We start from the raw sequence: 21,518 nt of genomic DNA, 5'->3' as shown, positions 1-21,518 counted from the left end.
CGCGGGTGCCGCGGCTCCGCTCCGCACGGCTCTGCTGCCGCCCGCAGGCCGGAGGGCGCCGGCTCCGCCTGGGATCGCTGCCACATCCCCGGGACGGGCTTGCCGCTCCCTCCCAGGAGCGGGCTTCCTCTTAAAAATCCCTTTCTACGGAGCTTAGAAAACATGTTCCCTGCTTTTTTCCCTGCCCAAATGCTAAAGAACATTAAAAAGAATAACATTCCTTTTAGTGAAGTTTGTTACTCTAAGCTTCTTTACTTCCAACCTAAAAAAACCTCAACAGACCACAAATCCTCGTGTTTCAAAATAATAATCAAATGAGGAATAGCCCAGGTGAGACGATGACAAGCCAACTGAGGAGTAAAGTCTGGCAATGCAGCAGAGTTAAACATGGGCAGGTTTTATTTCTAGTGACACACTGAGGAACAGTTCCTAACTTGTGGTGCTGTATCCCAGGTAAGTTCACCCAGATTTCACATAGAGAGAGGTCAAGTGGGTTTTTGGGACTTGCACTGCATTTTCTATTTTGTTCACAAAAAAGGAGTCAAATACATAAGATGCTGACCAGCCTGAGGGCAAATTAGCAAAACTCTTACACCTTCATTCCAAGAATATGACTGAAGGCAATTTGAACAGCCCAGGTTTCATTGCTTCCATCTGGAACAGCACACAGGCCTGGGTACGCTCCCAAGCTTTCACCCAAAGCACTTCCTGGCCATCACAAAGGTTTTACAGCCCTGCCTGGGAACCTGCCCAGCTTTCCCAACCTGCTTTTTTCCATGTCATACTAAAAAGCATATGTGGATTTAATAATTGCTAATCCAATGACTGCATTACTTTACCATACAACCGAGCTGAACGTGCCAGCATCAAATGATCCCAGAGCCCTGGACAGAACCACAGGTCTGGAATAGGCTCTGCTTTCAGAAACATGTGGGATGCAGCCAACAACCCCTGTGGAACACAGCCTGTGCCCAGGGCAGAACTCTGACAAGGAATGTGACTCCCAGGTGGGAGCTGAGGATCAGAGAGCTGAGGTGTCCAGCCAGTCTGAGGCACAGCAGCACTTGGAGCAGACTTTAGGGAATCTTTTCCCTATGAAAAGGATGAGAGAAGCATTGAAGAACAGGAGTTCTTGCTGCAGTGCACTCCCAGATCTTGGTTTGGACACAAGAAGAATCAAGGACTAGCTTGGTGATTTGTGACCATCAGATGAAGCAGCTTCCCCTCCCTCCCAAGCCCACTGTGACGTGATGGCCATTCCCAGAGACCCCAAGTTGAAGCACACAGAGGATTTTGGTACAGCTGCCTCATCCCAAGCAATGCTGTCACTCGCTGACCCCTGTGAATGCTCTGAGCCACGGGCCCAGCTTTGCTCTCCAAATGCCCAGAGCACCTCCAGTCCGTGGAAGGATGCTGAAGAACATCCCACCAGGAGCACGGGAAAGGAGGTGGAGGAAGCTCCTGGCTATCTGCCAAGCCTCGCCACTCTGCTTTTTCATTTTTAGTTTCTGCTCTTTGCTGCAAAGTTTCTACTTATGCTCCGGTTTCCATGGCAACTGCATTTCTTGCCTTCTTCTCTAGCATTAAATTTTTTATTTGATTTCCCTTCTTCCCAAGACATGACTCTCTTTTCCTTTTGTAAAAAGGAATTAAGTGTTGTCTTCTCTTTGGTTGTTGATATTTTTAAAGGAGGTAGGAGACACTTTCACTCAGCCACAGAATCTGTCTAGAACAGCAGCAGAGATTTAATCTCCCAAGGAAGAATGTCAGGGGATTCCCTTGCAGAAAAGCCATTTACTGTAATTATCTTAACAAGATTATGACATGTAAGAGTTCCAGGTACCGTGGAACCCAGCATTTTTTAAAAATTGCTAATTTTTATGAGATCAGACCTGGCCATTTTTTATCTACAACTAAACATTTTAATTTCTTTTAAAGCAAGACTCTTGAGCAGTCTCAGGAGAGTAGTTTAGTATTGGAAGTGCACTAGAAATGTGGTCTTCAGTTCCACACTGTAGGAGAATTCAAACTTTTCACTGACAGTGTTCTCACCTGGCTGGGAGAGACGTGTTGGGGTTAAGCTGAAGGACACCCCTTTCCCCTGCCATGGTCAATCCCCCACAGCAGTGCCCTGCACACAAAGCACACAGAGACACAACTCTCACAACTCACGGAGCTTAAGCTAATTAATTTGTCTTGCCCTTGTCATGTTGGGACTGAATCTGACAACCTGAATTCATTTGAGAAGGAAAAAAAATTGTCAGAATAGCAAATCTGGACTAGATTTACCAATTTGTTTTTTCCAAGGTTTAGCTTCATCATAAACACCATTTACATGCCACAAAGCCCTGAAATAATGCAGGTTTTCATGTCAGTTCACTATGAAAGAGTCTCTCCACATCTAAATTCTCCAGCACATTCAGGCCATAAACTGACCCTCCTGTACAGCTGTAGATTACCAGGTTTCCAGTCTTTATCTCTGCCTGGTGGGATTTCACAGCAAATTCTTTCAGGACTGAATAAATAAAAGAAGCAAAACCACAGCATTTGGCTCACAAGGCAACACAAACAAATCTGTCCATGGGTACTATCTTGTTTGCAGCACATGTGCACAGATTTACATGTAGGATTGAGGCTTAGTGCTCTGTTTGTTTTGATTTTTCATTATTCTGTACCCCAAGCATAATGTAAATTGTATAAAGACTGAACTTGGAACAACTTTAAGAGTGAGCTGATCATCTTGTATCATTTTATTAACCCAATTTTGCAGATTTTTAGGATTCTTACTACTCAGAAGAATTAAGAGAAATGGGTCAGAAGTGAGGAGCCCAGTCTACGATACTCAGTTCACGTCTCCTGCTCTTGAATTCCCTCCTCCAAGGAATATCTAGGTCAGGAATTCACAGGATCTTATAGAAATCTGGCAATGTTCAGTGTGTTTGCCAGCCAATTTATTTGAATTGTCAGATATTAAATATATGTGCTAGGATCTGTACTGTAAAATCCCATTATAACTTACACTGTACATGAACTCCCCATGGACTGGTTTCACTGCGGGCCAGGTCCCCCATTTAAGTCAGGGTCAGGAGGAAAGTTTTAGACATCTGAGCACAACCTCCCTGCTTTCTTCCCTCGGAGCTCCCAGGATTAGGGATTCAAAGAGCTGCTTTAGGCGTAGTCCCCTAAATGGCAGCCATAATGCAGCTTTTATGTGGCCACAGACAGGCTTCATGTCTGCAGTGTTTCAATTCCCAGAGTGGGGATTGATTCAGGCAGACAGCAGCTTACTCAGCTCTCTCAGCTGCTGTGCTGAGGCGAGAACATGCAGCAGCCCCTTGCTCATCCTCGCTTGATTTAATGATTTGCTGGCCGGGCTACAGAGAAGGCTCAGGAGCTCCTACCCAGCGTGCCATGATTTGTGGCTTGCTGGTGCTCATCTGTAATTGCAACGAGAAATGCTCATCAATCATTCCAGCTCTCCAGCAGAACGTTGGGAGATACAGCAATGGAGAGCTTTCAACCTGGCCTATCTTTTAGAAAACATTCTAATCCTGCAAACAAAGATCTGGATGTTGTCCTGGTGCCAGGACGAGAGTAGCTCCTTTCTGATTCCAAGGGGCACAACCATCCCTCAGTGAAAAGAAGCAATATTCCTCCCCTGAGAGCAGGGACAAGAGGAGGCTGGGAATAAAATCTGCTAATCTTCATTGCTGCACTCATTATCACCAAACTCTCAAGTCACGGCATCAAAAGATTTTTCTGCAGCTCTCTTGGAGCCCCTTAAGGCACTGAAGAGGCCCTGAGATCCCCCTGGAGCCTTTTGTCCAGGCTGAAGAGCCCCAAGCCTGTCAGCCAGACTCCAGAGCAGAGGTTCATCCTTCAACATTGTCCAGAACTACACTCTGACAGTGCCCCTCTCATATTCCCTGTGCCTGAGCTATCTGAGCACCACTGCAAATATTTCCTCTCCTCTGCAAAGCACAAGCTGAAAATCATCATCACTTAGTCCTCAGTGGCACAAGAAAACCCCTGTAGGTAAACCCAAGACTGAATGTGGATTCCTGGGAGGCTGCACTCCAGATCTCTACAATCCTTATCACCCTCATTATTGCTCAGTCAGATTTGAAAACTTTTTCCAACAGCCCTGAGAGCAACACACCTTCCCAATAACGTCCAGATTTGAACTGTTCGCATTCATTTCCTGCAGTCTAATAGAACACAATCTTCACACAATTTATTGAGACAATTAAAATTCAGAAAACAAGCTTCTCTGTGCTCCATAAAGCACAGCAAATTTATTTGCTGCAGTCAGTAGAAGTCTGCTGCCTAAAGCTGTGCAGTAACTCAGCAGGGCCTGGCCAGGGACTGCGGGACCCTCAAAGCTGCGTTGGGATAATCAATTAGAGCTGGCTCTGCACCAGGGCTGCTGCAGGGACCCCGCGGCTCCCAGGCCCTTCCACACCCCGAGAAGCAGCAAAAAGGTTCAGAAAAGAAAAGCTTTGGAGGGTCTGTGGTTGGTCTGTGTTCAGCTGCCATGCCTACCAGTCCTACCAATAATTGTGACCAGTTTTGAAGCTGTACATTTGTACTATCCAGGATTTCAAGTTCCCTTAACCAAAGACAAAGTAGAACGGATTTTTTATCCACCAAATTAAAAAAACCTCCCCAATTTGGAATTATTGGAATCATTACAAATGTGTAGGAAGGCTGCAAGCATTAGGATACACCACACTCAAACCCCAATACATACATTTCTGCAATGAAATCACTTAATTTAAAACAGATCACCAAAAAGCCAGCTTGCATTTAGGCTGCCTCAAAGAAGAGATGTCACGCTAGAGATTTTCCCAGTTATAAAATAATCAGTTCTTTAAAGTTATCTGGTTTGAGAGGTAATTATTAAGTTAATTTAAAATATAATTGCTCTGAACAATGATAAACTTGTATTATACCCTGAGTATGCACTACAGGCAGGTGATAAATTGCAAAAGTAATGCTACATCAGTTTAACTTCCTGCCTAGTCACCCTGAACTGCTCCAGCCTTGCACAAAATAGCCCCTGCTTTCATTACTAATAAAACACAGAATTAATTACTCAAAATAAAAGAGGCCTTGAAAATGTGCCCAGACACTGAACCACGCTGGCTTCTGCATTCTTTTTCCCTTTCTTTTTTTCCAATAAATGAACCTCAGCCCATTCCTAGTTATTTCTTCCAAACCAACTGCTCCACACAAGGTTTTGTTCCAGGTCTCCTCCATTCCCAAGTGGATGCTCAGGACCTGCACACACAGCAGACTCTCCAGTCACCATACTCCTCTCAAAATACTTCCACTGATGCCTTGCTGCACCACAAATTTCACTTCTCTGGCTGGATTATGATAAAAAAATAGCTCAGTCTGGAAATTCGTTCAAACACTGGAAATACTTTGGACCAGGATCCAAATCTTTCAAATGTCTAGTGCTGGACTAGAATTCTCCAGGGACTTCCAGGCAATTCTGCTCCAGCTTGAACAAGAAGAATCCCTGGCTTGTTATTATTAACAGCAGGGAATCTTTATTTCCCTACTCTCCTATAAGAAGGATTCCAGTTTCTCCCAGAATGTCATCATTATAGAACATGCAGGTTTAGAGCTGTGCCTGTTTTCATCTTAGCAGTTCTCCAGGAATTTGCTTAAAGATGAAACATCACCCAAAGTTTCCAGGATATTTTAGCTCCTGTCCCATTTGTGTCACTCCCCACATGCTGACACGGGGCTCTGGCAGTGAGTGACCTGCATCCTCCTCCCTCAAAGCGACCTTGTCACGAGCAGGACCAGGAAAAAGCCATAAAACTTCTTTAGAGAAACACAAATACAAGGTTCCCACCAATTCCTAACCAGAGCATTTAAAAGCTCTCGGGCACCCGTCCAGCACTTCTGGCAGCTCTGTGTTCATGGAGGAAGGGAACGTGGGAGAAAGAATCCATCCAGCACAAGGAGCCTGAGCAGCCAAACAGCTGCACGAGGAACCCAGCACGGGTTCTGCAGGGCCCATTCTGCAGCCCAGGCTCTGCAGGGCCCATTCTGCAGCCCAGGCTCTGCAGGGCTCATTCTGCAGCCCAGGCTCTGCAGGGCTCATTGTGCAGCCCAGCCCAGGCTCTGCAGGGCCCATTCTGCAGCCCAGGCTCTGCAGGGCTCATTGTGCAGCCCAGCCCAGGCTCTGCAGGGCCCATTCTGCAGCCCAGGCTCTGCAGGGCCCATTCTGCAGCCCAGGCTCTGCAGGGCCCATTCTGCAGCCCAGGCTCTGCAGGGCTCATTGTGCAGCCCAGGCTCTGCAGGGCCCATTCTGCAGCCCAGGCTCTGCAGGGCTCATTCTGCAGCCCAGGCTCTGCAGGGCCCATTCTGCAGCCCAGGCTCTGCAGGGCCCATTCTGCAGCCCAGGCTCTGCAGGGCTCATTCTGCAGCCCAGGCTCTGCAGGGCCCATTCTGCAGCCCAGCCCAGGCTCTGCAGGGCTCATTCTGCAGCCCAGCACAAGGCTGAGCACAGCCTGGGACCTCACTGTCTGTGGCCAAGTCTCTGCTCAGCTTTGGGCACCTCCTCTCACCTGGCTGACCTTGAGTCCTGGCTTTATCTGCAGAGACAAAATTCTTCCTCCCTTCCTGGAGCGCCCAGCTGGGGATGGACCCTCCAAAGGAGAGGCCCTGGGGGTTTTCTGATTGTCAGAGAAGGTGTGGAAGGTGCTGCATGGGCCTCCCAGGCTCCCCTGCAACACCCCCTGATGTAGGAACATCTCTGCTTCTGCTGAGCAACTGCAAAGCCACTTTTCCAGTTCTCTGAAGCAAACAGTGACACATAAGGAAAGCAGGATTTAGAGCGTGGGCTGAATCTCTTGTGAGAAGATTCTGACTGCCGAGGTAAAGTATTGGCTAAATTTTGTAATGATGGAGTTAATTTTGTTGCTAAGAAAAGCAAAGGCACGATGAGGACTGGCTCCAGAGATTACACAGTGTGTGGTCTCTGCACTTGAAGAGCTCTGCACAGCACTGATTCATGTTACATCAATTACTTTAACAAAGTTAGATTCAGAATAATATTTATAAAGCTGAGATCCACAGACCTTTTTGCAATCACCTGGGTACAATCACCTTATTCACAAAACTGGCTATAAATTATGCTAATCAGTGAAACACTCAGAAGATGAAGAGAGGTTTCTTGTGTAATTTTAAATGGATTCCTATAAAAAATCAGGAATATATAAAATTACACAGTTTCAGTGTGCGTTTCTACTTGAATCTTGGATGTCAGCAATATAAAGGTTAAAGCACTATGATCAGGAAATTTAAAATATATAATTTTTATTGTGGGGCCCCTTCTATGTCTCCACGATGATTAAATATAATACTGGATGGTTTTGGTGGACATAGATGTCACCTTAAACACCAGTCCTGACCACTCCAGTGAAGCCTAAATGAAATGGTAATTTAGCTTTCAGGACAGTCCTGTCTCTGACTCAGTCCCTCTGTTGTATTTCATCATTATCTTGATAATAAACCCTTTCCTTTGTGGTTTTGATAACACAAAAAGCTAAAGAACACAGTGAGATAGAGCTTTCTCTTCATGTCCTTTTGCGGGGGGTAATTTAAATCAATATTTCACTTCAGCCTACCTCTAATGTATATTGCAATGAATAGCAAATTCCAGTGCATTATTCAGATGAGACTGCACCTGCTGAGCAGCTGGAACCCCTGGAAGGTCATCAGCAGTAGAATGACCTTTGTGAAGTGTGTGGCTCTTCCTGTACACCCTGAAAGTGAGAGCAGAGGCACTGCCACTCCAGGGAGGCTCCTGCAGGAGCAGGAGGGTTCCCTGGTCACGGAGAGCTGCCACGTGTCTGCCTGCAGAGCTGCACCTCCACCTGTCCCACAGCACAGGACCTCCTGAGCAGCCGAGGAAGTCGGGAAAGCACCGCCTGGGAGGGCACTGCCTGTGAAGTGATTCCCCTCTTTCAGCTCAGGCACAGCAAAGGTAATACTGCACATGTTTTTAAACAAATCCCCGGGATTGAGGTGAAGCACAGGAAACCCCGTATTAGGTGTGACATCTGGCAGCATTAGGGCTGGGTGCTGGGAAGTGAGGAGGATAAATGGCTCCCTAAAGCCAGCTCTGGGCTGTGGGCACGGGCTGCCCCGTTAGCTGGGCCACTGCTCTTCTCCAGCTGCCTCTGCCTTTTCCAGGATCACAGGGAAGCATCCAGGCCTGTATCCCAGGCCTGTTCCCATGCTGCCTGCCTGGCTCACAGAGCACAGCTTCTCCACACTTTTTGCCCAGGTTTCTCCTTTCTCAAGTTGGATTTTTCCCCTTTCCCTGCTCTGCTCTCCCATTACTGCTCGCAGCTCATCACCAGATACAGACACAGGTGACTCTTCACCTGACTTTGTCTGATGATGTCTCAAGTTCAGATTCCATGGAATTAAAATCCCTAAACAGAGGTTACAACTTACAGAAGTTATAACTCAAACCAAAAGGTCCTTTTGTAGGACTCACACCCTTTGCAGCCCACTCCTGATACCTGTAATGCAGCCCTAAGGTCTTGAAACCATTAAGGAATGTCCTTGTGTGTGGATTCTTCCTCGTTTCCATGAGGTTATTTGCAGACACATTAAACAGTGCTGCTACTTGGGACACAAAAGCCATAAAGAGGAGTGATGTGCTAAAATTAACTACGTATTTGTTTTCTCTTCAGTTTCTATAGAACACGAGGAGAGATGCAGATGGTTAACAGCACTGAGATTATAGTGATAGCTGTAAAATTTGATGACTGTTATCAAAAGCATCGTATGGCTTATGAGAGCAAGTAGCAATTAAAAAAAAAAAAAAAAAAAAAAAAAAACCACCAAAAAAAAAACCTTTGAAGCTTACCCTGGACAGGGAACAGGAATAGCAAAGCGGAGTTAAAGCCAATTTCATACTAAAGGATTTATTAAAAATAAGAAGATCACTACTTCAAACCTTGACAGACACAGGTTATCTTGAGAAGTTTGGATGTGAACGAAATAGAGATGCTGTATGAGCCTGAATCACTGACAAAGAGAGATTTAAACCTGGGGTGGGAATTTCACTGCTCAGGAAAGGGAGGCAGGGATCAGCTGCACAGATCTGAGACAAAGGCCAAGCAATTGCTCCAGGATCTCCAACTGGCACTCCAGACAGAGCACTCTTTCTCCATGGCTAGAAAAATGCTGTACTGCACCTTGTCACAGGCAGGGAGATGCCTGACAAAATAAGCTGAATCACTCACTTCCTCCACTTTCAACCAGAACAAGACTTTGTTCCACCTCTCTGGATGAAATATTAATCCAGCCTGTACAGAATGATACCCACAACCTTCCATCAGAGACCTCTCTGTTCAGACTCCTCTGTGGAGAATTACCTTTGCTCTTTCCCCAGCTGCAAAAGCTCTTGTATTCCTGTTTCCCCCTCCCTCTTCTGAGCTGCCATGACTGGAACTCCAGACTTTCCAAAGTTACAATGATTTATTGAAACCAGTTCTACATAGTGAGAGCTCTGGCAAGCAGAAGCTGTGCTAATGCACCCAGCAATCCACAGAGCAAGATAAAATCTCCCAAGAACATTTTCAAGTGGTAAAAGAAGAAACAACAAGAGAAGGGTTGAAGTTTTCAATGTTCCCTGAAACATGGAAGCTCATGAACAAAGAAATGAGTATCTTTTCTCTTAAGGTGTGTATCTGCCCATTCACTGGAGGAAAATCAGGGATTGACTCATTAGAAATCAGGACAGACAAAAGGACAGGACACACTGTTCCTTGGCTTGGCCTCCAGAGAACACATCCAATGCATCTGTAAGAGCCATCTCTTCACCCTTAAACATTACAGTGCTCTCAAAATATCCATGTTACATCTACTGGGACACAAGCTTTTTACAGTAGGAGGAAGTTTCTTACAATCCATTGGGAAATGTTTCTCTGTGTTGGTTTTTAATTTATATTTAATCTCTATCCAACACCAAAATATGTACATATATAATTAGCTTTAAATATTCAAGAACATTTCTTGATGAGGGATCCATTTGCAAGGAAAATCATAGTAAGAACCAGAACTGAACTGATTTACTGGGAAAGTACCAATATTTTTAAAACAGAGCTTAAAAAATCTACCAAGCTGCTGTTAGATGGCTCAAATGTCTGAGGTCAAGAAGTCGGGCAGCACTTTCCAAAGGCACATAAAACAACAGCAATTTCAAAAGGTCTTTTAAACCTTTATGACCAAAAATACTAAAATAAGACACCAATTCTCAAACCTTGACTTTACTCCAGAGGCTCAGTTCTTCCACACTGTTCTTAAGCCATTTAATTTCAGCTCTGTTAGACAGGGCTGCAGAATGAAGTTTAGTACAAGCCTCATCCCAACTGACATTATTCTTTGCCTTTAGTTCTCTGCTCCTAAATTAAAAATAACATCTCAGAGCAAGGGAGTAGGAAATCAGGGTTTGAGCATTCAAAAACCCCTCACAAAATTGCCATGAAGCTCTGGCTACACTTTTTCCAAGACTAAATTCCCGAGATGTATTGCAGTCCCTGCTCAGTCTCTTTGTAGCGTTCCCAGAATAACACTGTGGCTCAGGGATCTAAGGACAGGCCAGCCCAGGGCAGGCTGTTGGCAGTTTCCTGTGATGAAAGAGAAGACGTGGGCTGAAATTCCTTGAGAGAAAGAAGGACTTCCAAAATTTCCATGAGGAAATTCTAAATCAACCCTCCTTTTGCTGATTTTCACTTCCACAGCTGCTCTGCAAAATGGTTTCACATAGTCTGAACCAGAAACCAGGAATTCTCTGGTCTCCTGTGCTTGCCACTGGATTGTCCCAGTTTTTCTGAAGTCCTTCTCTCCCCACCAATGGTCCTCTTCTGTTAAAAAACTGGTTTCTGTGCTTCATCTGACCTACATAGAGGCAAAATACCAATTTTTATCTTGATTTTCTTGTCTTGATTTTTAAAATGTTGATAGTCTAGTGGCAAGCACCAGGAGCGATGACATCATAACAGGAGGCGGCATCTATTCCAAGGAGCTCAGAGCCAGCACAAATACTCCCAAGATCACAAAAATAGTTCCCATTACATTTTACTCCTTGGCAAAGGACTATTAGATTATATAAAAGGCAAGGCTAGCACAGATACAGGCAGAGAACTTCATGGTAATGGCAGAGCTTCATCACTCTGGGTCTGCAAACTGGAAACCTCAATTCTAGGTAGGTCAGACTTATCTTAAGCTGAAGTTCACTAGAAATGTCCTGATTTAGACTCCAGGCACTGAATATGGCAGAAGGAACCACATTCTTTGTGAATTAAGTGAGACTGAACTCCCAGAGAAAGTCTGGCAACCGAGTCAGACAAGAGAGTTGTGGTGGAGGAGAAGAGGAAAGGAGTTCATGTGGATTTCTGAAATTAGGCTGTAAATATACAATGATGTTGCACTGCCACAGTTGCCACTTTAGCAAAATAAAGTACTATCTTGTATTGAAAATTATAATTTTCAAGGAAACAAAAATCCTGGTCTGCTGAAAAACCTGTGCTGAGATTTTCCAGACTCCAAAAGACATGGCAGGTGGATTGTGCTCGCCACAGCAAAATGACAAACGTCCTCCAGCAATTTATAATTGGGAAGAAGAACAAAGAAAGGGAAATGGGCAAGGAGGAAGACTGTGGAGCAAGAAGAATGGCAAAGGACTAATGGGGAACACAGGAGATGCTGTGCCACTGCAATACCATGAGAAAAACTCCCTGTGTGTGACCCTGGACAAGGTACTTCTAACTCAGCTCCCCTTCAGAAGAAGAGGATAAAAGCAGCACATTTAAGCTGGCATGAAATTATCTGGATTAGAGAGGGGAAAACACTGGAGCATTGCTGTGCTGATCATCAGAGCAGCACATCAGCCACAGGCAAGCAAACAAAAAGTGCTTTGCAGCTAAACAGGATGCCATTAAAAGGAAATATTGACCAGTGCTAAGTTGTGGAGGGGGTTGGGAGGGATCCAGCAGGAACCCTCTGCAGAAGGGTTATAACCAGGAAACTCTACCCTTGCAAAAATATTTATCACAGACAGGCCAGTGAACCAAGGAACTGCTGTTGGATGAGGTATGAAAAGCAAAAAATAAACACACTTTTACAACCAGCTGGTGTTTGATCTGAGCATACATATGGACATCCCACGGAACGACAGAGCTCTGATTGCACATCCCATATTCTGTTGGTCACCCTGCCAGTGGCTGAGAGACCTTCTGGAGCCAGGTCTGGAATGGAAGAGATCCTCTGGAGTTCAGAGGCCAGGATTTCACTCCTCATTATAATCACCACTCAATAGCCCAATGACAGGCTGGGAAATCTATGACTGACAATATAACTCCAGCAAAAAAGACCTAAGTGAGCATTTGTTGTTGTTGTTGTTGTTATTAATGAGAAATAGCTTTTCTGTCCACAGAACGTGATTTTACTGGAAAGCCCCACATGGACTGGTGCACGCAAGACCTCTCAAAGGTTTTTGAGCCTCCATAACAGGAGTGGCACACGTGGCACTGTGAGACCTTAACCCACATATCCCATGTCCCCAGCAAGCACAGTGCCCTCCAGCTAATGGGCTGTCCTGGTGCTGCAGCCTGGTGTGATCCAGGCATTCCTTCACACAATCATGGAATATCCTGAGCTGGAAGGGACCCACAAGGATCATCAAAGCCCAGCTCCAGATTCCTTCTGTAACTTGCCACAATTTTCCTAATTACAGCAAAGTAAGTTTTTTCTTCATTAAAGGAGCTGCTTTTGATGATCTGGCAGAGGGCAGGAAAGCGACTAAGTGAAAAGATGCCTCACTGTCAGTGGCACAGCTCCTTGCTGTACTCTGGAGCATTTGCTCCACAGCCTGGGTGTAAGGAAGCACAGTAGGAGCACCACCTTCTCCTGTTTATCTGAAGTTGATTGGATATGAAAAGTTTAGGTCAGATCAAGCATCAGTTACATAAATCTACTGTTCCCTTAATTACAGGTACTGAACATTTGCCTGGCAGTACATATCAGTACATACAACTCACACACTTGCTGCAGTTACCATTAATACATCAACACAAAAGAAGATAAAAATAAATTACAGTGAGTCTTCAGCAAAGTCTTAGAACTATTTTTTGCAGATTTCCCCCTTGAACAGACCACAGTAAAATGAATAATGTGGTTCACTGTGAGGAGGAACAGAGTTTTACAAACCATTAATATTTCTTGCCCTCACTTTGCTAACTTTGCCTTGTGTACACAGAAGACTCTGACTGGAACGGAACCTGCAGAAAGAAAATTTACACCCGTAGTTTAGAGGTCACATGCGAGAGTTCAGGATGTGCTAACAGGGAGAGCGTGGTGGCCCCAGGCTGTGCTGTCAGCTCTGCTGTCCTGAGGTGAAGGAATGGCCTCAGTTCTCTCTGCAGGTCATTAGTGGGCAGGATTTAACAGGCTCACAAACTACATCTTGTCCCCTGCAAGAGGAAATACAGACTGCTGAAAACTAACTGCTTGGTCTGAGATAACAGAAAAAGAGATTTGCCTAAGCAAGAATATGAGACCTGGGAGTTCTCTGCATAAAAACCCAAAAAAGGGTTTGTGCAGCTCTCTGCACAAACCCAAAAAAGAACTGCTGTTCTGAATTACAATCACACACTGCAGAAAGTTTGGGCTAAGACCTATTGCAAAACAATTGCTACACAAAAGAGAAAGAGACAATCATTGTTCCAACTCTGCTCATTAAAAAATTCAGAGACAAACCCTGGTCTTTGATCCCAGGCAGTGCTAGAAGGCAACTGTACATTGCAAATGAGACACATTCATTCCTAAAAAACCAAACCCCCCTGCAAGTAAATAGTCAGTCCCAAAATTCCAAAGTCTTTTCCTGCTTACCTTTTTACAAGCAGGTCAAATTTTTGGAAGTAGTTTCTCAAAGCAACTCAGACATTCCACGTTAACTCTCCTGCTGCAATAAACAGCTGTAAAACTCCCTGATTTACTTCCCGGCTTGGTGTGCATGCTGAACCCCAGAAGAAATCCCACACAGGGGAAAAAAATAAGGAAAAACACCCCCAAAACCCACAGGAGAAGCAACTCAGTCCTCAGGCAAAGCACCAAAAAAGTTCCACAGGGAAGCAGAAAGGAAATCCAGTGACAAGTAAAAGTTTGGACAAGAAAGAGGGAAGGCAGGCGTGCTCCCTTGCCCGCAGTCCTGGCTGAAGGTGCCTCTCCAGCAGAATCCACGGAGGCTCCCGGCTCCTCGGAGCAGATGGTATTCACACATTATTCCCGAACAGCAGCATTCCCCAGTCCAATCAGGAGGCAGCACTCAAAAGCCAAGTGCTTCCCAGACTCTGTTACAGTTTTCAATAGCTATAGCACAAGATGAATGACTCAGAAAATGAATAAGCAGGGAAAATAAAACCTGCCTCTCTCCTCGGCAGAGGCACAGGCAGGCGGGTCAGCAGCCCTCAGTGTGCTCAGTGCGGGGTTCAACTTGAATGCACCTGCTTTTTTCCCCAAGTCCTAAATGCTGATTACTTTTTCTGTGCCTTGAATTTGTCTGATCAGCTTCATCTTGGGTTAAAAGTCACAATAATTAAATCTTCTTTTTTTTTCAGTCTTAAAAACAACAATCATTTGTAAGAGTCAAAACAAAGGATGAGCTGTACGTGTGCTCTTCCAGACAACTCAGACAAACCCCTCATGCCGTCCTCTGCTGAATACATCAAATATGTATTTCTAAGATTCTAATATATATTTCTAAGTCTGTAAAGTCAGACCTTTACAGACCCTGTTGCAAATTACATGAAATAGATTAATACATCCTCTAGTTTTGTCTGAAGTTTACCAGGAAACTTTAAATAACAACAAAACAAATATCTCTAAGAATGTATGAAATAAAACTGACTACCAACTTTCAGGGAAAGTAAAACCATCATCCGCAAACTGGCCAAACTGAACTTGAAACTACTTCCAACCGCTCTGTGCAGCTTCCAAACCATCCTATCCAGAGGGCACTTCTAAATCCACCTCCTCAGCTCAATGCCTGGTTTTTCTGACAGCTGCAACCCAATAATAAAGGATGACCTGCTGAACACAGCAAGTTACTCATGGAAAGACGCACAGCACCCGGCTCTCCCTGGAACACCGTGGTGCACTCCTGTTTCCCCAGCACGCTGCAGTTCTCTCCAGCTCTGTAGCAGAAGTGAGGAGGCTGTGCTGTGCTCGGTGCTCCTGCCCCAGCTCTGCTGCAGCACACACTCTGCTTTTATTGCTGCTGCTCAGGGCTGATCCCAGCAAAGCTGGACACACGCTGCAGTCGGGCAAGTGGGATCACTTACATCGCTGAAACTATTTGGGGTGAGCAACATTCCCCCAGGTCCCCCCGGACATTTTCAGATCTTTGTCTCTGGCTGTAAATTGATCCTTTGCATTCCTGTCTGACACATGGACTGTGAAAAACTCTTCAGGGATATTCTCCCTGCCAGGAGAAAGGCTCTAACAGCATTTCTCCAAACACAGGGCCAGTCGGAGAGACAATAAAATTTTGTGAACTCTGGACTAACTTCTACTATTTTTGTCTTTTTTTCTTTTTCTTCATTCTGGACCAAATAAGAGAATGCTATTTGCATTTTACTTTCATATTTTCAAAACACCAATTATCAGGGTTTCTGAGAGCAGGACCCACATCCAGAGGCATCATTTTGCTCCAACAGCCAGGCCCTGCCCACCCAACGCTAAGGAAACAAACCCACACAAGCAGCTCCAGCACAAAGAACAAGGGCTCGTGTTATAACATCTGCCACAGCTGCCCACCAACCTCCAGCTGCAGCTAGAGAAGTATTTAAAGGTGTAAAACAAAACTAGAGGCATTTCTAGATCTGCTAGGAAAACAAACATTTTCTGAAGCCTCATTTTGGCAGGTATTTTCTGATCCCCTGCACTAAGCTCCATAGCAGCCAAAATCATTTTGACAACTGACTCACTGAGCAAGGCATATGCTGGGTCTCTGAGCCTCTACCAGCAGGAGGAATGCTCTGCAATTACAGCTTTTCCATGTGCTGGCTCCTTGGAGATGCTCGGAGAGGAAGCACATCTAAATCCAAACATGATCCCCATAATGCTCCAAGTGCTGGGATAACCCCGTGTATGTCTCAAGGAACCTCACAGGCAAATGCCCCATTTAGATGTCATAAAGCACACTGGCTCAGGGTAAGCAGGTCTTTATTCTGTACATCCATCCCAGGGGGGACTTGCTAGCCAGGGATGGGAGGCATCAGCACCCATCCATCTCTCTGGGCAGCACCAGAAGAGGAGGCTCCTGGCCAGCAGCTGAGTTTCATCCTTGGAATCCCAACAACCCTTGACTGAAGGGCTCAGAAACACCACTAGGTCAAAATGTGGGGCTCAGATCTCATTAACAAGGGACACTTCCTTCTGGGCTCCTCCAGCTGAGTCTCATTAATTTAAAAGCTTCTCACTTATAAACACCTCAATACATCAAATGCATGCTTGGAACTCCTCCTTATCTCTGCTCCCAGGAAGTCCTTGCCTATGCACTCTTCCATACCATCCAGTGAATTGCTGAATCCAGTGAATGCTGAATTCTCCTTCCAGCTACGGCTGATGTAGAAAATTCTGAGGGAGACTGGCAGTGCTGTGTAGAAGAGATGGATCTGGGAGGATCTCTCACAATGCTCTGAAGTTCCTCTCTTTTAGGAGGAATATAAAGAGGCCTTGAATTTGCCTGACTATGAAAAGATCCCTTTCTTTAATTCCAAGGAACCAAGAGATGACTGTGACTGTTTCCAGCACCTCCAAGTATGGATGGTTACATTCCATTCGTTGAATATTGCTTCAGGATTCCATCTGGATGGTTCTCCCTTGTTAAATGCTCATAATCCAGAGGGATGCTCATTTATTGCCCTCTTCTACTGATTTCAGCAGGGACTGAGAGGAAGCCACTGCATGCATTGGTTGTCCCCAGCTCAATTTCCAACCTGGAAATTGCAGAATGCATCTACAAATCATTACACAGTAATCTGCTGAATCCTTGATCTCCCATTCCTCACATAACCTACAAAAAAAGTCTGTGTCCCCAGCCCTTGCTTCTGTTTTCCTCTCTGTCAGGTGTGATTTTTAATGCCCGCCAAGGTGTCATTGAGGCCAGGATGTCATTACTGCCCTCGAACAGTGCCTGAAGAATCTCAATTACCAACAGCAGACAAAGTTCAAGCCTGGCTGCCATCCAAGTAATTCACCTGGTTCAATGTGTACGTCAGAGACTGGAAAAAAAAATGCTGTAATTATTGTGTTATTAAAGCACAATGGTTTAATTTTATTTCTTTGTGGCACCAAATCTGCATCTGTGATTCACACCTATTGTGTAGGGAATATAATTCCACTAAAGCCAGTAGTTGGGATCTGGTCTACAAGGTTGTTCAAAAAGTCAAATAAAAATCTTGTGCTCTTTAAGGATTAACAACCAAATCACAAAGAAATATTGTCAGGACACAGAAAAGAATAAACTCAGAGGTGGTTCCAGTGCTGACAAGAGCTGTACAAACGGAGATCTGAGCAATTAGAAGACACAAAGAATACATAATTTATGGATATTTTGTACTCAAGAGTTTGCACACAAATAAAACATCTTCTAAATCTTCTAGCAGCTTGCAGAAAGCTGCTGAGCTGTCTTTTATTCATGGAGCAGCAAGTGGCTATGGTACAAAAGAGAAATCCATAGCTCTGATATGTCATCCCTCCGAAATGGGTAATTTAGGGTTATGGTTTTGGAATCAGCACATTCTTCAGCAAGTTTCTTCCAAGATTTTTTTTTTCCTGAAAAGAAGTAAATCCATACCACTACATTAAAAAAGAACACTTCAAAAAGTCAGAGCTGTGAGACACCACAAAATGACAATAATCTTTCTCTACACGCCTGCATTCTAGAGAATAGAAAGAAAAGAATGGGTCGGGGAGAAGGAGAAAATAGCGTGGGGGTTACTTTAATGATTTTTAAAATCCATATGAGAACCTCTAAGTTTCTGTGAGCCTTCATCCCATGTAGAGGAGAAAAGTTACAGAACTCCCTGCACAAATCTCCAAATGAAGAGCAGTCTGTCAGGCTGTGTTCAAGGCAGTCAAGCACTGCAGCTCCCTGGAGAATCACAGAGAAAAATCCAGTAACCACTGCTCCCACAGGTGATGCAAAACCCACAGGTTTTATTCCAGGGGCTGTTATGTCAAGGCAACCAACACAGCTTAAATCTCATTTCAGGCCCCCACATAAATGAGTGGTGATTCCCTGCTCCAGCTACAAGCAATAATAAATATATGAGGCATCTCCATGAAAAGATGGCAACTTAATTTGATTAGGGAAAAAAAAAACTTGTGCTAAGAAATGAGACACAGCTTCCCTGTCTTGAATATTCCACCAACGTCCTGTGAGCTGAATTCATGCATGTTAGTAAGCAAATAGAAGGGCTGCAGGAGGCAGAAAAAAGCAACTCTCAAGTACATTATTACCACAAATTCTTCAGAACAGCTTTTTCTGTCATTAATCATCTCTTGATTGTGCTGGCAATAAGCAACACAGAAGGAAGCGAGGCTGAATTTTAAGGTAGATGGTTGACGTACATGGACTGTCAGGTAGAGCAAAAATTAAAGAATGGACTTCATTTGGCTGGCAGAAAAGGGGATTTGATTTGGCATTCTTGAAGATAAAAAGGCACTTTTACAGCAAGCACGGGAGTTTTAAGTCATGGTCACTCCCCAGGGCATTAACACTTGTCACATGAGCAGCCCACTTGGACAAACACAAGTTCCCAGCACATCCAGAGCTGCTGGATAGCCAAGGGACCGAGGAGCTGCTTCCAGAACAAGGGAACGTTCTCAAGGGGCAAATCTTCCTGAACAGAACTCTGCTGGCTGATTTCTGAGAACTTTCTGTTTACTGAATTCATGCAAAATAATGCCTGGAATCTCAGAGCAGCAGCTGAGTCCCTCCGTCCTGCAGTGCCACAGCTCCAGCAGCAGCACAGGGGAGGAATTGACCTTCTGATCAATAAATGGTTCAACCCGTTTGTTTACAATGAGATAGTTTAAATAAAAGTAATTTAAACAAACTGAAAGGAAGATGAAGATTTACATAGTTAGGAAGGGAAAGCAGTGAAGTTTTTTCCCATACCCTTGGTACCAGCAGTGCTTGCTTATCTCTCATTTCCCAGCTTATGAACCTTCCCAGTGTTTGCCGACTTATTCAAATATTTTGTAGGAAAACAAAGTTTCTACACAATGTGATAGAAAATACTTTAGATGCCTGTAAGAGAAGAATGAGAACCTACATGTCTTAAATTCTGCATTCTAAATTCAGTGAGGAATTTGACATATTAAAGAAAATAAAGTTGTTTTTCCCTCAGAACCCAGACACTCTCTGTGACTCCTAAAGGCCAGGTTCTAACATTGGGATGGACAAGAACACCTGCTTGCATATTTGTTAATATCAGTTCAAACTATGCATGCACTTCCCTGAAAATCCTAAAAAACTTCCTGCTGTAAAGAAAATGAGATTTAATTCTGTGTCTCAGTGATCTAAGAGGAGGTAGGAGACATGAGAGGTAGATGCTGTTCTTCTAGAGAGGAATTAATATAACTACATGTGAAATAGAATAGAAAAGAGAAATAAGAAGAGACTCCTCTCTTAATATTTTCATGCAAATATCATCATTTGAAACACCATTGAAACCTGTCATTTATTATTTTAAATTCTATTTCAGCAGGGCACAGAGCCCCAAGTAAAGCAGTGCTGCCCACTTATATCTGCCCAGTCAACTGTTCACATAGTTTAAATGTTACTTCATTCCCTTAACCACATTCTTTCCACACAGTTTTAGGTCTCTGTGATATTAACACTGCAGTTGTGTCAGACTTGAAGCTCTGTTTATCAGCAGAGAATATGCTGTGGGAAATCCATAACTACTTCCTGAACAATATTTGTGTAGGAAGTGGAATATTTAGTGGATTTCAAGCTGTATTCAGAATATACCAAATGCATATTAAACAGCTGAGAATCAATTTATTCCAAAAATCACCATCTGAAATTGTTTTCATAAACACGAATACTTTGTTGTCCTCAATGCAGCCAATTCTCTCCACTAACAGAGAAATAAGACTTGCTAACAACTTTTCCCCTCAATTTATACTTTTTTGTGTGCTTTCCAATAGACTGGATAGCAGAACATCAGCATGTGGAATGCTATAAATCCATGGAATAGCTACATTTTTAACCATGGACTTTAATTCCAGGGTGAATTTATGTGATCCTTGGCTAAATATATCCTCCTAAGTAAATTACTCATGCATCTGCCTGTAGGAAAGCTTTCTGCAGATAAAGAATCTGTTCCTAAATGCTACATCCAACAGCACATACAGCACAAAGTTCCATTCTTTTCTCAGTGGCAAAAAGCCCCCCAAGCTGAAAAAGGTGGAATGAACAGGTCCCTCTTCCCTCTGCACAGACTGCTCAGGAGACAGGTTAATTCTGCCTGCTTCCTGCTCCTTCCAGTAGAATAAATATCTCAATGTATCAGACTGCTACATGTTTGTCTCCAGATCCTGTAAACAGAGGGATTTCTAAGCTCTTGTGAAGCACATTCCCACATTCATTTCTACTTATCCATGCAGCAGACAGTACAAATACATGCCTAGCCCTGTGCTTTTAGCAGGATGGGTAACTCAGACACTCTCATTATCCTTTTTTTTCCCTCTCTCTTCTATGTTTCCTACTTCTTACCATTGGAGTTGTCCTGGTCCAAAGGATTATCTGGTTCCATTACTTCAAATAAAAGCATCCAACATGCAGTTCTCCATGCAGCAGAGGCATAAAAACACAGCAGTTGCCTAAGCTGATTCACCTGATTTATGAATTAGTGCAGCATCCATAAGAGGCTGTGTTTCTTCTTTTGTATTACATCTGGCTCCTTTTCCCACTCGATGGCTGGGTATTACAGCATGCAGGCCTTTTTCCAGCATCCTCTTAATGCATTATATTTAAAGTAGCAGCAACCTTTTTCTCCCATCCCCCAGACTAAGTTACAGCAGTAACTAGGCTGAGCTGGCAGCAGGCGCAGCTCATTCAGAACAGGACCTGCAAGCGTTCTCCGAGTCGTGGTGCTGCATAAAGAGGATGATTGATACAATAAAAAGTAAGTGGGCTTTGACACAGCACGAGATGCACTGCACAAAACCCCACCAAAACCAGGCAGAGGTCCTGAGGGTTTGGGGAATGCCTCGCTGAAACCAACAGTCTGCACCCCCTCATGCACAAACACAAATTATGTCCTGTTCCCTCCTCCTCCCCCTCCCCGCGCCAATCTTTTATAACCCTGGATCTCCTCCAGCAATAGTCTGTTCCTCCACTCAGTTTATAATAAACTCTGCCATTCCCCCGTGTCCCTCGGGCTGGCACGGAGAGGAAGGAGGCT

At 44.3% G+C, this 21,518-nt stretch overlaps 1 protein-coding gene across 3 annotated transcripts in view; it reads right to left on the bottom strand.

Moving 5' to 3' along the window:
• The window catches only part of DAB2IP (DAB2 interacting protein), a 160,582-nt gene extending 139,199 nt beyond the window's left edge, over window positions 1-21,383 (bottom strand). Inside the window, exon 1 of one of the 3 annotated variants that reach the window (XM_085556311.1) lies at window positions 13,927-21,383. Coding sequence is in view for 2 of the 3 variants with exons in the window: in XM_085556309.1 (XP_085412435.1) it covers window positions 20,949-21,066 (118 nt within the window). In the remaining variant the exon portion in view is untranslated. The remainder of the gene's footprint in view (window positions 1-13,926) is intronic. The other 2 variants (XM_085556310.1, XM_085556309.1) reach the window with 2 other exon arrangements.
• Window positions 21,384-21,518: the final 135 nt, after the last annotated feature.

Source organism: Lonchura striata, chromosome 17 (genome assembly GCF_050655825.1).
Source record: "Lonchura striata isolate lonStrDom1 chromosome 17, ASM5065582v1, whole genome shotgun sequence".
In the NCBI taxonomy this organism is placed as follows: Eukaryota; Metazoa; Chordata; class Aves; order Passeriformes; family Estrildidae; genus Lonchura; species Lonchura striata.
The sequence above is the reverse complement of the archived record's forward strand: the minus strand, read 5'-3'. Positions and strand labels throughout refer to the sequence as shown.